The 16,660-nt window shown below is 39.4% G+C and overlaps 1 protein-coding gene across 2 annotated transcripts in view; it reads right to left on the bottom strand.

Annotated features, from left to right (window-relative positions):
• Nucleotides 1–16,660, bottom strand: part of UBE4A (ubiquitination factor E4A) — a 37,670-nt gene that overhangs the window by 12,227 nt on the left and 8,783 nt on the right. The window contains exons 3-12 of one of the 2 annotated variants that reach the window (XM_072613076.1): nt 14,990–15,163; nt 14,383–14,495; nt 12,047–12,199; nt 10,601–10,760; nt 8,729–8,931; nt 8,297–8,488; nt 7,349–7,682; nt 6,948–7,074; nt 3,155–3,459; nt 1,633–1,765 (exon numbers count right to left, since the gene is read on the bottom strand). In XM_072613076.1, coding sequence (XP_072469177.1) covers nt 1,633–1,765; nt 3,155–3,459; nt 6,948–7,074; nt 7,349–7,682; nt 8,297–8,488; nt 8,729–8,931; nt 10,601–10,760; nt 12,047–12,199; nt 14,383–14,495; nt 14,990–15,163 — 1,894 coding nt within the window. Of the gene's footprint in view, nt 1–1,632; nt 1,766–3,154; nt 3,460–6,947; nt 7,075–7,348; nt 7,683–8,296; nt 8,489–8,728; nt 8,932–10,600; nt 10,761–12,046; nt 12,200–14,382; nt 14,496–14,989; nt 15,200–16,660 lie in introns of both variants that reach the window. The other variant, XM_072613075.1, reaches the window with a different exon arrangement.

The following is a 16,660-nucleotide window of genomic DNA, read 5'->3' on the forward strand; positions in this document are numbered from 1 at the left end:
CCATCCATGCTCCTCTATTAACTGTAGTTTTACACACAGGGGGTGTCTGTGCGGCTTTAAAATGATCAGTTTCTGGGGCAATGCTAGGCAAAATATGATTCCGGAGAAGACATCTCATGTGCTGCCTATCTGAGGGCTGGAGGTCCCTTTCAGTTTCACAATTCTATACAATACAGAACTTTAAAGGCTAATGTCTCTCTTTGATTCAATTCCACAAACATTTATTCAGTGCCTCCTGCTATAGGCTAGGCATTAGGAATACAAAAACAATAATTTTTGTCCCCAGGAAGTTTCCATGATAATACAATATGTAACAGGTAAGTAGATATGAGATACTTTGAGGAGAGAGAACATCAGCAACCAGGGGTAATGGGAACAGCTTTAGGAAGGAGGTTGGCCTGGTTGAGTTTTGAAGAAAGCTAAGGATTCTAAGAAGTGGAGATGAGAAGTCCATTCCAAACATGGAGGCCAGACTGGAAAAGCAGAGGTGGGAGATGGTGTGCTAAGTTTGGGGAACAGTAAGCTGGCAGGCCAGTTTGGCTGGAATGTAGAATGCATGAAATAAGTCTGCAAAGGTGGCCAGTGCCAGATTAAAGGAATTTAAATGCATTTTACCCTAGACTCAACATGAAGTTTCTAGACCCTGTCACATAATTTATCATTTACTATTGTTTTCATCCCGACTATATTTTAAGTTTCAAGACCACGACTTATACATCATCTGTATAATTCTAGTGCCTAGCAAACAGCAGGTACTTCACCAATGCTTGGTGGCCAATGATTTCTCCTTAACTCCACTCAGTTTTATGAAAGTTAGGCGGTGACTTCTGGTTTCCATTTTAAAAAATTAGGAAAATGAAGGTCCATCTATCTCCACACTGCTCCCTCCCCTCTGCCGGGCATACCTTCATTCATATGAACACAGAGACAGGGCCTGTGTCCTATTATACATAAACCAGAGAGACAAACAGTCTTCTAGCCACACTTACTGTCTTTGACAGAAGATGGTTAGAAAATCTATGAAGGGGAAAACTGGGATAGACCAGAGACAGTACAGCACTAACAGCTCCAATAGCATCAATAACTCCTCACATTTACGTAGCACTTTAAGGGTTGCAAGCACTTTCTTCACAACCCTTATGTGAGGTAGGTAGGTGCAAGTGTTATCACTACTTTACAAAAGAGGAAGCTGAAGGTCTGAGGGGCTAAATGACTTGCCCATATTTAGAACTAGTAAGGCAGAATTTGTATTCAGACTCCAAATCTAGGACTGAAAGACCTAAGCTTTTCTGTTGCTATTATTATTGTTTGCAGTTACTTACAAGTCATTAGCTGTAACTGGTTTAGTTTGACATGATGGTGTTTCTGCTTTAACAAGAGATTAACAGCTGAAATCTCATCTGAACCTCCTGTGTGGGGCAAACCCTCTGGGGGGCAAAATCCTTTGCTTATTATGTCTCTCAAGTGTGGAATTCTTGGCTACCCCCAAGGAAGGTCAGGTGAGTCATTAATGTTAACACAAGTGCTCAGGGCATCCCCTTATGATTTAAGCTTGTTTATTCTTGGTTTGAAAGCACTCTGGATATTCTGTAGCTCTATATAGTGACAGAAGTCAAGTTGTTGGCACATTACCTCTCCACGCTCCCAGTGAAAACGGTGACAAAATGAAGAACTTGCTCCAGGGAATCAGCTGATGTCTCCAGGATGTCGTCAGCAAAGCGCCGTAGAAAAATAAGAAAATCTCCCAGGTTATCCGCAAAAAATTCTGCAAATGTAAATGTTTGCTTGTCTTTCTTGATGGTTTAGGAATCTGAGCCAATGTTTGATTCTCTCTCACTTAGCAACATTTAAATTATCCTTTACTCCACATTTATGGTAGAGATCAAATTACAGAGATTTTCAGTTGATTTGTGAAAATTTACTGGAAAGGTCAGTTCCAGTCAAGTTAGCAGGGCTAGATGAAGAATTCTCTGTATTTACTAAGTCAATTTCCATATCTGTCCACATGTAGCTGAGCAGCACTGGTGTAGGGGGTCTGAGCACATCCAGGCAATAATCACAGGGCTTAGCAAAGTGACATACTATGCTAGTGTTTCCTCTTTGGCTCTCAAGGCTAACTGCTGGTTTTAAAAAATACTTATATGGATATCTGAGGAGTTTCTGATATGGACAATTAAACTATTAGGTGGGTAAAACACTTATATAGTGATTGTTGATGACATTCGTCATGACACTTAACAAGAACATTTCTGGGTGTAGCTTTTTAGACAACTCATATCCCTCTTTCCCAAACACTATTTGTTGCAGTCATACCAGATTAATAGTTGTCCCCTTAACAAGTCATCTCCTTGAAGCCTTGCACTTTCCCACCTTTGCTCATTCTCTCCCTTATACCTGAAATGTCCTCTCTTCTTACCTCTGCCTATTAACATCTTGCCCACCTTTCAAGGCAGAGATCAAACAGCACCCCTTTCATGAAACTTTCTGTGCTCTCCAACAGATGAAAGTGATCATTCTCTCATCTGTCTTTATAGAACTTTGTGCTCCTATTACATATACATATTCTAATTTGCATTACATACTTGTTTGGTCATAACTACTATATAGTAATTCCTTAAGGGTAGGGACTGATTTATTTTTGTATATCCTCCAGTACCCAGGGTGGTACATTTCACAAGGTAGGCACTTAACTGATTAGTGAAGTTGGCACGGGATTGTTGAATAAAGGATAACCTATTTCAAGAAAGACTACAGGTGCTATTTCTATAGATTACAGAATTTAAATCTAGCCACAAGATTGAAGATACTTACTTTACATCAGAAAAAGTATCACTGGCTCATCCTGTATAAAGCCAGCAATGTAAAAACTGTATCATTGAGGAAGTCCTTACATAAGTAGAAGTTTGCATCTAAATAAAACTGATTGCTTTGGAAATTCTATTAATCCTTAGCACAATGTTTTCTGACTTGTATACCAGGGGGTTCTTCTTATATTTCTACTGCTAGACAACCATATGTAATATTGAAAGGTATTTCTCTGAAAAGGATTGAAAAGAACACTGAAGGAAGTTAATTTGAAGCTTAAACTTCTGGAATGACTCAGTTCAGACCTGTCAGTTACAAACAGGAGGCTCCCAAGGAAGGACCAACTCACCTGGCACATAAGCCAAAGAGCTGTACTGATCTGGCAAAGGGAAGGTCAGCTCTATTGGCTCTGTGCCTTGGTTGCCAATGGCTAGTTGAACCAGAAGAACGGCCATGGACACCTGCAAATTGAGGCAGTTTTGTAGCATCTGTGGCTCAGTCATGGCAGTCTTGGTGGAGAGATAGACTGTCATCAGGCGCTCAAACTGCTCTCGGAGATTGTCCGCGGTAGGGCTGGCACTTTGCTGAGCCTCACGCCAGGCGACCTGCAGCCGGTGCAAGCTCTGGTTGATTTTTACCATCTGGTCATGCAACCTGCCCCAGGGGAGACCAGACAGAATGAGTCTGGGAGGCTGAAAGAAGGCAGGTCAGTCACAGACTACCTAGGTATATCAGGTATCCAAAAAAGTTTGCTGAATGGTTGATGGAGGTGGGGGTGAGGGTGGGGAGAGGAGAGGATGGAAAAAAGGTACAACCCCAAACCCAGCTGAGTCACAAAGGAAACAAATTGGAACCAATTAGGAGAGTCTTGATTTAACTGCAACATTCATACTCTTGAAAGGTAAGAAACATAATGCCATCCCTATACATAGCTTATGCTTAATAAATATCTGCTGAATTGATCTGAGCAACTTCTTCAGTTAAGTTGCATGTAGGTCACAACCTAACAGATTCTAATTTTAGAAAACAATGAAGTGACCCAACTATCCTGGAAAACAATCTTCTACTCTGCTTCAAAAAGGTCTAAAATAGTGATGTCTTTTGACTTAAAGATCCCATTGCTAAGCATTTATCTACAGGAAGTCCAACATATTCAAAATATTTCTAATGGCACTTTTTTTTTTATAGTAGCAAAGAAATGGAAACAAAGTAGATGTTCATCCGGTGGGTAATGGGTAAATGAATCCTGGTATGTGAATGGAATGGATTATGTTGTTAGTAATGAATATGACTGCAAAGAAGCAGGAGAAGACATATGAACTGATGCAAAGTGAAGTAAGCAGGAAAACAATATATATAAAAATAACTTTAACAATGTAAATGGAAACAAAAAAACCTCAAACTACACACCATATAATTATAAAAATTATGCCAGGCTCCCCAAAGAGGAGAAAATATACTTCCCACCTTTCTGTACAGAGATGGGGTACTACTGGTAGGTATGGAACACTGAACATACTGTAAGGGTCTGTTGCTATATTGGGCTGGTGTTGCTGAACTGCTTGGTGCAGTGGATATAGGCTGGGCCTGGATTCCAGAAGACCCAAGTTCAAACCCAGCCTCAGATACTAGCAACATGACTCTGAGCAAATCACTTAACCTATGTTTGTCTAGTTTCCTCCACTGTAAAATGGGAATAATGACAACACTTACGTCACAGAGTTGTTGTGAGATAATATTTGTAAAGTGCTTAGTACACTGCCTAGCACATAGTAGGTACTTAATACATGCTTATTCCATCCAGTTTTAAATCAATATAGGAGGCAAAAATCATGATTTCTTGGTATCATATAGTTACAGTTTTTTTGAGCCAAAAAAACCCCCAAAAACAAAAAACAGAGGGAGATAGAAAAATCTGTAAGAAATGTTATTCTACTTAATACTTTTGGTAAATTCTAGGTTTCAAAGTGCTTTTGGAAGTAGGCAGAATTAAATTTAAAAAATTTTCAGAAATCCTTAGTTGGTTTTTGAAAAGCCCTAGTATAAGTTTCTCTCTAATCATTTAAAGTTGTTGCATCTAACTCTTTTTTTTAATTTAATTTAATTTTTTTTTAATGTTCTACAATCACTACCATAAAACTCAGATTTTTACTCCCCCACACCTACCCCCCACCACCCCCCTCCCTCCCCATGACAGCATACAATTCTATATAGGATCTACATATACTTTCCTATTAAATACGTTTTCAATATAGTAATGCTGTATAGATGAACTAAATAAATGGAAATCATATAACAAATCAAAACATAATACACACAAACACACAAACATTATCTGCTACATTCTGCAAATGAATTCCATAGTTCGTTCTCTGAGTGTGAAAGGCGTTTTGCCTTAGAAAACCATTGGGAATTTTTTCCACTAATTATGTTGGTATTTTTCTCCCGTATGTAATAACCCAATAAGAAAAATCATGCTATGACATATTACTGAAGCATCCCATCTGCTCTTAAGCTTTTGGGACCCCAATCTTACTGTCTCCAAAATCCACATTCCAAAAAGCTCTGAGTTATTAATGTAAAGGTTTTTGGGGATCCTTTCTGGAGCTGAATATCTCACAACATAGACTCCTCAAATTTTTCCTATACCCACTTCTGTGTAGTGTCCTGGCCCTTTTCATTATAGACAAAAAATAGAGTTCTGTGGCACCAGCTATCTATTGGAAATTTCAAATAGATATCTGTAAGTATCTCAAATTTAGTATGTCTGCTGTTAATTCATTCCCCCTTCCCCTCTACCAAAACCCACCTCTCTAATGGGTCAAGGGCACAACCATCCTTCTAGGTTAGTAAAGTCAATACCATCCTCTACCCCTCAATCTCCCTCACTCCACATATCCAACCAGGGGCCAAATCTTACTTTCTCTCCCTCTACATCTGTCACTTTCTTTCATCTGTCCCTCTTTCAATACTAAAAACAACCACTAGTTTTAGCCCTCACCATCTCTTGGACTTTTATAATACCTCCTAATGAGCCTCCCCGCTCCTGTCCATTCTCTACTCCAGTCCAACTCTGCAGAGTTGCCAAAATGAGTTTCCTTAAGTGAAGATAGGGCCATGCCTCTCTCCTGTTCAGGCACCACTATCTGCCTATTGCCTCTAGGATAAAACAGAAACTCCTTTGTTTGGCTTTTAAAGCCCTTCACAGCCTGGCCCCAACCTACATTACCCGTCTCCTTGTACACTGCTCTCCTTTCCTGAACTCTGCATTCTAGCCAGACTGGCCTTCTCTCTTTCCCTCACACATGGCACTTTGTCTCAGTTCTTTATGCCTCTAGGGTGGCCATCTTCTATGCCTAAAATACACTATTGCCTCTTACCTCTAACTCACAGAATCTTTTGCTTCCTTTAAGACTCAGTTCAAATATTACCTTATACATGAAGACTTTTATGATTTCCCAATTGCTAGTGAAGGAAGGAAAAAGGGAAGGGAATAAACATTTCTATAAGACTATTTTGTTCCAGGTGCTGTGCTAAGCCTTTTACAGATACTATCTCATTAGATCCTCACTACAACCCTGCAAGGCAGGTGCTATTATTATCTCCATTTTACAGGTGAGAAACTGAGGCAAACAGAGAGTAAGTAACTTGCCCAGGGTCGCATTAACTAGCCAGTGTCCGAGGCCGGATTTGAATTGAGGGGATCCATAATTATGTCATTTATCTTTTACTTATACTGTATATATTTATTCTGAACACACTTAAGATACATATGTTGTCTCTAATAGAATGTAAGCTCCTTGAGAGCAAAAGCCTTATACAGTGCCTGGAACAGAGTAGATATTTCATAAATGCTTGATTAATTATTGTAATTCAGTCTTCCCAGAAGAGTGTGGTAAAAGGGATCAACTGCTGATCTGTTACCCACAAAGTGCTGGTGAACACTTTGTAGAGTAAGACAGGCATAATTACAATTTTTAAAGGTTTTCTCAAATAAGGAACAATACAATTATTGTTCTTTTTTTCCTCTCCTTAGAGCCTGTTGTAAATCTAAAGCCTTGAATGAGACCACACCTCCGAAATTCACCTAGGACAATCTTGGCTATAGACAGTGACTATATCATAAGAGAAGAGTTATAAACCTGTGAAATCCCAAGTGCAAGGTGTACTGTGTCAGGACCAGGTTCTCTGTTACCAGGTTATAGTTTTGGGCAAACTCCATCTCCTGGTCACTCTCTTTAGGTATCAAACAGGTCTCTTTATCCAAACCTGTAGGAAAAAAAGGGACAAAATTAGCAGTCTGTAATCCTGCTCTCGGCTGCTAACTGCAGAGAAAAAGGACTTCAGGTAGAATCAACAGTCCAACTGAAAATTACCAGATATAGTATAGCTGTTCATTTATTTTTACGGTTCTTTCTTACATCTCTCCCCTCTGCCTTACCTCTTTTCCCTTAGAAAGAGACTAAGAAAACTGCAAATATAAGAATCTACATAGGATAACATGTATATATGATATAGATTGGACAAGTTGTTTCTGTTTTACCTTTCATATGCACATTCTTTATCCTTCTCTCTTCATCATTCAACTCTTTGAGGGCACAGTAGGTTGGGTTAAAGGTTAGAAGCCTAGGGGATTTAGGTTTGCAAAATGGCTGGCACAGCTTCAGGAGGGCAGCACCCAGATTCAGGAAGAAGGCATCTGAGGCATACATCTGGAAGAAGATTTCTGGCATCTGATTGGCCCAGATCTTGGTTCGGCCTGTGTTGGCATACAGGCAGTTTCCAAGCCAGGACAAGATGCAATGCTTGGTGTCTGGAGAGAGTTGAAGCAAGTTTTTCAGCATCTGGTAAATCTTTTCATGGAACTGAGCCATGAACTGTTAAAAAAAAATACCAAAAAGTTCCAGTTTTACACTCCTAACATTTATAGCCAAACACTGTCAATTTATTTCCAACAACATGCTAATCTTGCCCTTCACTCTTCACTGGGCCCTCCATAATAGAGATTTCTTCATAAGGTACTGAAGATAGAAGGCTTTATAGCCTTGGAGAAAATCATATTGATTGGTGATGGAAGAGGCTTAAAACTCCCCTACTTACTATATTTGTTGAGGCAAAGTTTTGGCTTATCTTGTGATACTCAGCTGAGGGGATTTAAGGCCCTCACTTATAATGAGTAATAAAGAACAGTAGGATTTGGGAAGAAGTCAAAGTAGATGCATAGCAGCAAGGGGCAAAGAGGACTGACGACTGGGCCTGCAGTAGCTCATTCTCAAGCACCATCCCAGTTTTATTTTTTGCTTTCCCTGAACTTCAATAGGAGTGCTATTTCTTTCAGCAGTTACTACAGAACACTAACTACTTCTGTAATGATCAATGAAAATTATTTGCTCCCTAAAAGGAGCTCAAACCACCTTATTTACAACTATTTTCAGAAGACCCTTTGTGTTCCTTAAGGCCTGGGGCCTGGTATCCAAGTGAGAAGTTCCACCTGATGGATGTTGGCCTCCTGCACTTTGATCTCCTGGGGACTGGATCGGGATGGATTCAAGAAGTAGCCGTGGTTCTCCACTACCCCTGGAGTCTTTAACAAGCAGGAGATACTCAGAATTACTCCCAATAGGGTCTTCTGATACATCTGTCCATTGCTGGGGTCCTTGGGCTGAATGTATTCTACGAAAACCTGTAGGGAAATGGAAATGAGCTCTGGTGATCTCTCTGTATAGTAACAACTGGACTGCTGTGTCAAGATGCAAGAATCTAAAGAGGATGGGGAAACTAATTCATGTTTTTTATTTGTTTGTTTCTGTCAAGTCTAAAGATAATAACTATATTGGGGTAAGTCATTTTAAAATTGTCAGGAAAATACTGGATCTTTAGCACAAAAGGCCCCAGTAGGACCTTTTCAAATATGTGGACTTACTTTTGCAATATCCTTCTGCCTTGTGAAATAGAGAAGCATATCTAGATATGTGTATAACAAGATTTGACAGAGATCTAAGTCTTTTATTCTGCTCAATAAAATGTCAAATACTGGAACCATGACTTCTTGAAATGTTCGAACTTCTTGATCCACTGTCAAGGCTTCAATGACTTCTTCGAGGAACTCAGTTACATCTTCAAAATCTAATAAAGGAACAAGAAAATGGAAGAAAAAGTGGGCCAGAAAAACTTAAGATGGCTAAATAACTCTGGTACTTTACTCTTTTTCATATTTGTACTTACACTTTAGCACTAGTCAATTGGATATGACTTCCTTGGAAAGAGAGGCAGCAGTTGTAATGGAAAGACTGTTGGATTTGGAGTTGGGAGATAAAAACATGAATCCTGCCTCAGATATTTACTCATGTGTGATCATGGGCAAATTTTATAGTGGCCAATAAAAATGCACTGATTAAAAACTTACTACATGCAGAATGCTGCTCTAAGGGATCCAGCATGCATGGTTAGCAGCAGGCAGCATGGTACAGTGGGAAAATCTGAAGCTTGCTTGCTTTGGAGGCAGAGGACCTGGTTTCAAATCCCACCTCTGATAAGTCCTCCTAATTAAAGCAGGTCATTCTTATGGATTTATTCATCGTCTCTATGAAAGCGACTCATGGATCTGTCTCTCCTTTGAGCATTAATTCTGCATTCCCAATAGCCTATGGAATATTTCATACCGGACTTGGACCCACAGACATCTGAAACTTGACACATCCAAAATTGAACTCGTTATTTCCTCACAAAAACTCTTCCAAATTTCCCTATTTCGGACAAAAATTCCATTGCTTTCCTTCCCAAACTGCCTTGTATTTGATGATTTTGTATTTATTCTCTTTACATTTATTCTACATATACTTTGTTTTCACCACTAGAATGTGTTTTATAAGTAAGGACTGTTCCAGCTTTTGTATTTACATTCCTGGATTCTAACAAGCGCTTGGCACGTAGCAGGCACTTAATACAGTTGACTGGTTTTTGGGACAACTCTCTAGTTGTCAAAAATTTCTTCCTCGTACTGATCAAAATCCTGCTTTCCTATAAATGACATTCCCCAGCCTTTGAGCTTTAAGGCAGCATGATATGGTATAAACTGGTTCTGGAGACAAAAGACTTGGATTCAAATCCCACTTCTGACACTATTTGTGTGATGCTGGCTAAGTCACTTAACCTCCACAGACCTCAGTTTCCTTATCTGTAAAATGATAGGGTCCCCTCTACCTCTAAATCTATGAATTTATTAGCTATAAGTGTAGGATAATGATACCCATACTACTTAACTCAGAGGACGGAAAGAACTTTGCAACTCTTAAAGCACTACATAAATGAAACACCAGGCAAACAAAGACTATTTAAGCCCAAAGGCTTGTTTCTTGTTTCATTTTGCTTTAAAAAAACAATAACAACACTAGTATCATTGTACTAGGTCCGCCTGACCACTGGGCTTACTGTTCCCCTAAGATCCAAGACTTTATTATTTCCAACCTCCCATTTTGGTATTCTACCCAAGCCTTACTTTCCCAAAACATCCCATGCTCTTTCTCTTCTGTCCTTCTTTCCCCTTCCTTCCCAGTCAGTGTGGCTGACTCAACTAGTTGGTAAGATTAAGTCAATCTGACTGATTCAGATTATAAATTGATAGCTACGGAAGCAAACTGAATATGTCTCCAGTAAAAGGGAGTCAATCTATCTGTTTTTCAAAACTCTGAGCTCATTTCACTTTAACTACAGCCAAAAATGATAGATCATGAAATGACTAATATTGTCTAGATCTCCAAAGGTTCAAGTTGCTAGATCTCACTTCCATACTTACGGGCCCCTCGAATTGCTTCCAACAAGAGGTCTACCAGCTGATCATAGACATTCTGGTCAACATAAATCTCTGGGGTAAGGAGGACAGTTCGGGTATTAGACACAGTTAGGTTTCTACACCTCACAGCAAAGGGCAGCAGGTTTTCTGGTACTTTGGTAATCTGAAGGGAGAAAAAAGAGACTGAGACACTTTGATCTGGAATGAATTTGTATTCAATCAGTCAATGGGAAAAAAAGAAAATAAGAAACAGTTACAGTTTTAATGAAAAATAGAATTTATAGGAAAAGCAAAACATGTAAAAAAATTAGCTCTAAGTAAACTACAAAAGTGTAATAAGAGGTACAGAGTAGCTTGGGAATTCAGAGCAGGGAAATAAGGAAAGGATTCATAGAGGAAATGGCATTTATAGGATAGGAAGGCTAAGGACAGGTGAATTTAGCAGTGGGAGGGGAATTAGAGAAGAGAAGGAAATTTTAAGTAGAGAACAGTGAACAAAAGTAAAGAGGCAGTAAACCTCGTGCTGTGTTCAGACAACACTTAAAAATCAAGTGTTGCTTTATAGAGAGTAACCAATATAGACCATCTGTTTTGGAGATAATGAGTTTAAGACATCTACTGGACATTGTAGTTAAAGATGCCTGAAAGGCAGTTGAAGATGAAAGATTGGAAATCAGCTGAGAGATTGAAGCAGAAAAGGTAGGTCTGAGAATCATTGGCATAGAAATGGTCAGATTACCAAGTGAAGTAGTGTAGAAAGAGAAAAGGTGGTCTACATGGTCTATAAGTAACCAATTAGTAGGTCACTTAAATAATTCTAAAAAAAAAGTAATAGGAGACAGTTGTTAGGATTAGGTTGTCAAGGACCTTAAATTCCTGGTAAAAAAATGTCTACTTTCTCCCCTAATGGAGAAATACTGAAATTTTTAAGGTTAGAGGATAGTGATATGAACTGTGCTTCATGAAGATGACTGTAACAGCAGCATGTCAGATGGACTGGAGGTGGAAATCTAAGAAGCTCAAAGCAGGGTTATCAGTTAGAAGTCTATTGCAACAATCCAAGTCAGAGATAATGAGGGCCTGGAATAGGGTAGTGGCAGTAGGAATGTATGCAAGAGATATTTAAGAGGTAGAAAGGACAAGACAATAATTTCCTGGATGTGGAAGATTAGAAGGGGGAGAAGTCAGAGATGACAGAGGTTTTAAGTCTGTTTGACTGGGAAAATGGTAGTGCTATTCTCAGAAAAGGAACGTGTAGATACTGGATTTCTCCTATAATTATTCTAAATGAATATTTAGTAAATTCACAGTGCAAAAGACATCAGGGGTTTTACATTATATATACAACACCTCTGAAAACTAACATTCTAAAAAGGAAACAGTATAGAAATGTTTCCATTCATAGAAGAGAGAAAATACCTTGTAGGAATAATGGGCTCATTCCCCTACCTCCTCTTTTGCTCTTAGGAAACAGGAATAAAGGTAGCAAAGAATGTGCTTCTCCCCTGCATCTCGATCTGCAGAAAGGTTTAATGTTGTGGAGCAGGTCATGTTAATCAAATGGTTGCTTGGATCCTGAAGCAGCAATCGGGTAAAGAGGGCCTAATGACAACAAGAACAAGTACAAGTTGCAAACAATTATAGTGCTAAAGATAGAGCATAAACATATGCAAAGCCATTGTCAGTCAATGCTAAAAAAGGAAGCATTCCCTGGCTAACCCTTTTACTTGTTCAAGAGATACCATTCCATGTCATTTCCTCCAACAGATTGTCCTCTCTCATCCCCACTCTTTTTCATTTATTTTCAGTCTCTTCCTCTCTACCAGCTCATTTCCTACTGCCTACAAACATGTCCATGTCTCCCCCATCCTGAAAAAACCCTTACTTGACCCTTCTATCCCTAATTATTGTCTTATAGTTTTTCTACCTTTTGTAGCCAAACTCCTTGAAAAGGCCATCTACAGTAGGGGCCTCCACTTTCTTGCCTCTCACTCTTTTTTATTGTTGTTTCAGTCATTTCTGACTCTCTGTGAACCCATTTGGGTTTGGTTTTTTCCTTTTTGGCAGAGAAACTAGAGCGGTTTCCCATTTCCTTCTCCAGCTCATTTTATAGATAAGAAAACTGAGGCAAACAAGGTTAAGAGACTTGCCCAGGGACACATGGCTAATAAGGGTCTGAGGTCACATTTGGATTCAGGACCCTACCCACTGCACCACCTAGCTGCCCTACTATCTTAACTCCTTACAATTTGGCTTCCAACCTTATCATTCCAACAAAATTGATCTCTCCAAAGTTATTAATGATCTTTCAGTTGTCAAATTCAATGGCCTTTTCTCCATTCTCATTCTTCTTGACCTCTCCTTTCCTCTTTCTACACTACTTCACTTGGTAATCTGACCATTTCTATGCCAATGATTCTCAGACCTACCTTTTCTGCTTCAATCTCTCAGCTGATTTCCAATCTTTCATCTTCAACTGCCTTTCAGACATCTTTAACTACAATGTCCAGTAGATGTCTTAAACTCATTACATCCAAAACAGAGTTCATTATCTTTCCCACAAAACCCTCCTGACCTCCTATCTTCCCCATGATCATTGAGTGCAATATCATCCTCCCAGTCCCCTCAGACTCACAACATAACAGACACCCTGGATTCCTCATGGTCTTTCACCCCTAGCCACAGTGAATTTATTGCCAAGGACTGAACATTTCACCTCAGCCACATCTCTTGAACATGCCTACTTCTCTCCTCTGACACTCCCACCCTTTATCACCTCATGCCTAGACTACCGCAATAACCTCCAGGTGAGTGCCTGCCTCAAATCTCTCTCCACTTTAAACCATCTACCATTCTGCCACTAAAGTGATCTTCCTAAAGGGCAGATACAATCAAGTCACCTCCTCCTTCCCTCTACTTAATAAACTCCAGTGGCTTCCTACAGCCTACAGGAGCAAATACAAAATGTTCTGTTTTGGCACTCAAAATCCTTCATAATCTCCGTCTCTCTTACTTTTCCAGCCTTCTTACACCTTATTCTCCAACACATACTCTGATCCAGTGACAGTAGTCTCCTTTCTGTTTCATGACAGGACATACCACCTCTTGGCTCTAGTCATTCCCTCTGGCTGACCCCCATGCCTGGGATGCTCTCCCTCTGCCACTCTGATTGCTGACCTCCCTGGCTCCCTTTAAGTCCCAACTAAAATTCCACTTTCTACAGGAAACCTTTCCCAACCTAGGGCTTCTCTCCTGTTAATTATTTCCTTATTATCATGTATATAGCTTGCTTTGTCTATATTTATTTGTATGTTGCCTCACAGATTAGATTATAAACTCCTGGAGGGCAGGGATGGTCTTTTGCCTTTTTTTTTGGTATCCCTGGAGCTTAGCATGGTACCTGCCACATAGTAGCTGCTTAATAAATGCTGACTGATTAGAAGTGGAGCAGAGCCACATTAAGAACAAACAAACCAAACACTGCCTTTTCAATTCAAAGAATAATTTCCTCCACCATGGGATATCAGGATTTCTTGATGTCCCATGGGAGGCTGTCTAACTTGATCAACCATACTTGTTTTTTCTTACACCAAACTTTTGGAGAAACCATAATTATGCTTGCTCTTAGCAGTCAGTATGTGAGGTTTACCTGTGTGATTTCTGAAGTCACTACAGACTTATGGAATTTTAAAAACGTAATGAAAAGCTATAAGGGCTTAGAATCCAGCTTCCTTCACAATTACATATGACTCGTTCTTGTCTAGAAAACAAGATAAAAACAATACCTGCTCAATGTTGTTCATATCAAGCCAATCTTGTTCGTCCAAGTCTCCTGCCAATTCCTCCAAATACACACAGCGGCTGGGGATCCCATTCCCACCTTTCATGCTTGGGTCACCTGGGAAATGGTTTTTATCTGTTAATTACGGATATGTCTCTATCTTATTCTGAATGCTAATCATGACAGCATTTCTACTAATTTCTGAATTCTCAGAACTCAGTGAAATAACAGTGGTCCCAATAAGCACAAAGAAGTATGGAAACTGAAGATAATAATCTTCTCACTAGCTACAAAGAACCACACCTGTCACAAATCCAACAATAACGACATTTAGAAAGGCTTTTGTGATAGGATAACTGTAATAATTTTGGAGTCTCACCACAGACAGAATGTGGTGGAGGAAAGCATGCCATTATTTCCTTTCATAAATAGTAATGCATGCCTATGCCACCTTTGTCTCTTCACACTTTTTTTTGGATAAAGGAGAGGGAAGTTAAGACAAAGAGGGATACTGAATAGGTCTGTGCGGGATAAGATGCTCCTCTGACTGTCCAACAACGATCTTGATCAGAATAAGGTGGCTATGAAAATGGATAAAGTTGATGACTCACTGTTGTCCAGGGTGATGAGGAAAATCCTTTGGATCATGTGATTGATGTTGAGCTGCTCACATATCTCCTGCTGGGAACGGAATGATCGGCTAATCTCAGAGACAGAGTAGTCACAGTCATCCAAACTTTCTGACACACTGTTATCCGAGTCATCAGGACTAGCTGAGGGTTCATCTGCCAGAAAATTTGATCTTGTAAACATACATTTCTCTGGAGAAGAAAACAACCCAATACTAGGAAAGTAGAAAGCAAGAAAGAAAAATGGACAATATGGCATTTTAAATCCATCAATTAACTACTGATAGTCTCATGGCAGGGCAAGTAAACTGCAGAATACCAAAGCCCAACTTTAACTGTGACCAGTGCCCAATTTTACAAAGAGAAAGGGTTGGATCCCTGTCCCCCCTCCCCCATCCCTCACAAATAGTTGTACCTCACACTACAAAAATAGCAACGTAAGCTTCCCTATAGAATTCCTGGAAATAAGTCAGTGTTAACTCACCAAAGTATAACTCCCTTAATTTTCTAAAAAGCATCTTAAAAAGCTACTTTACTCAAGTATGGTACCACATAGGAAGACTAAAAAAGTGGTGTCATTCACTAAAAGCCATGGGCTATTTTGGGTCTGTCAGTCCTTTCTTATAGAATGATGGGATCACATTCTGAAAATCCAGTGAGACCATTCAGAGCAGGCTCTGTTTTTCTGTAGTATGGCTTATACAGAATGAATATCAGAGCAGGAAGCTTAAAGTTTTTGGAACAGTATTAATTGCTGATGGAAAACAAGTTGGACCTGATGGCATGATAAACCCAGGGGAACTGAAGTAGTTCTAATGCCAACCTAGTCCCAACAGAACACATGCCAGAACTGTTACCACTGTTTGCCCCACTCCCAATTTCAGGTAGTCTAACTTTTGCTTACAGCAAGAAAGGCAATACTGTTTAGCACCATTGCTTCCATATACACATAAACCACACAGATTTTCCTGTTTACCAGAGTAAGTTTGAAGCCAGCCAAGCTACTTGGAATATATTTTCTATTACTTCATTTTCTACTGTTTTTCATTTCTCAATTTCCCTGCTCCTTTTTAATTACCCCAATCTCTTATGAGGTAGGGAACAAAGAGCTAGGGCATCAGAAGAATAACAGGAAACCACGGAAAGAGATTAAAGATCTCCCTGAAACCTTTCAACATCCTCAGCATAAAAACTTTTCCTAATTCCTTTAAAAAAAATTTTATCTTCTATCCTGAATTTAACAAACATACCCCCCGCCAAATTCAAAACAGAGTAGAACAAAAAAAGATTACATGTGAAAACACAAATCTCTGTTCCTAGTTATTTTTCATCCCGCTTCATTCCTCTTTTCATGTTGTACGTTATTCTTTCCTCTTCTTAATTTTTCCTCTTCTTCAAAAAGAGAGAACCTATAATTCAGATAAGCATCTCTCCAATCATTCTTGAAATGAAAAAATAAGGTGCAACTGTCAGTAAGTATCCTTCTTCATTAATGATGAAGCATGGAAACCCTGCAATACATTCTTTTTTTTGGCAGAAGCACACTATAGTATTTAGAGAATTATGGGAGCATTCAAAGTGATTAAGGGACATCATCCATTCTTTCTGTTCAACATGTAAAAATGGCAGACCCCCCAGTCATCTGACGTCTGG

This window comes from Notamacropus eugenii, chromosome 5 (assembly GCF_028372415.1).
Source record: "Notamacropus eugenii isolate mMacEug1 chromosome 5, mMacEug1.pri_v2, whole genome shotgun sequence".
In the NCBI taxonomy this organism is placed as follows: domain Eukaryota; kingdom Metazoa; phylum Chordata; class Mammalia; order Diprotodontia; family Macropodidae; genus Notamacropus; species Notamacropus eugenii.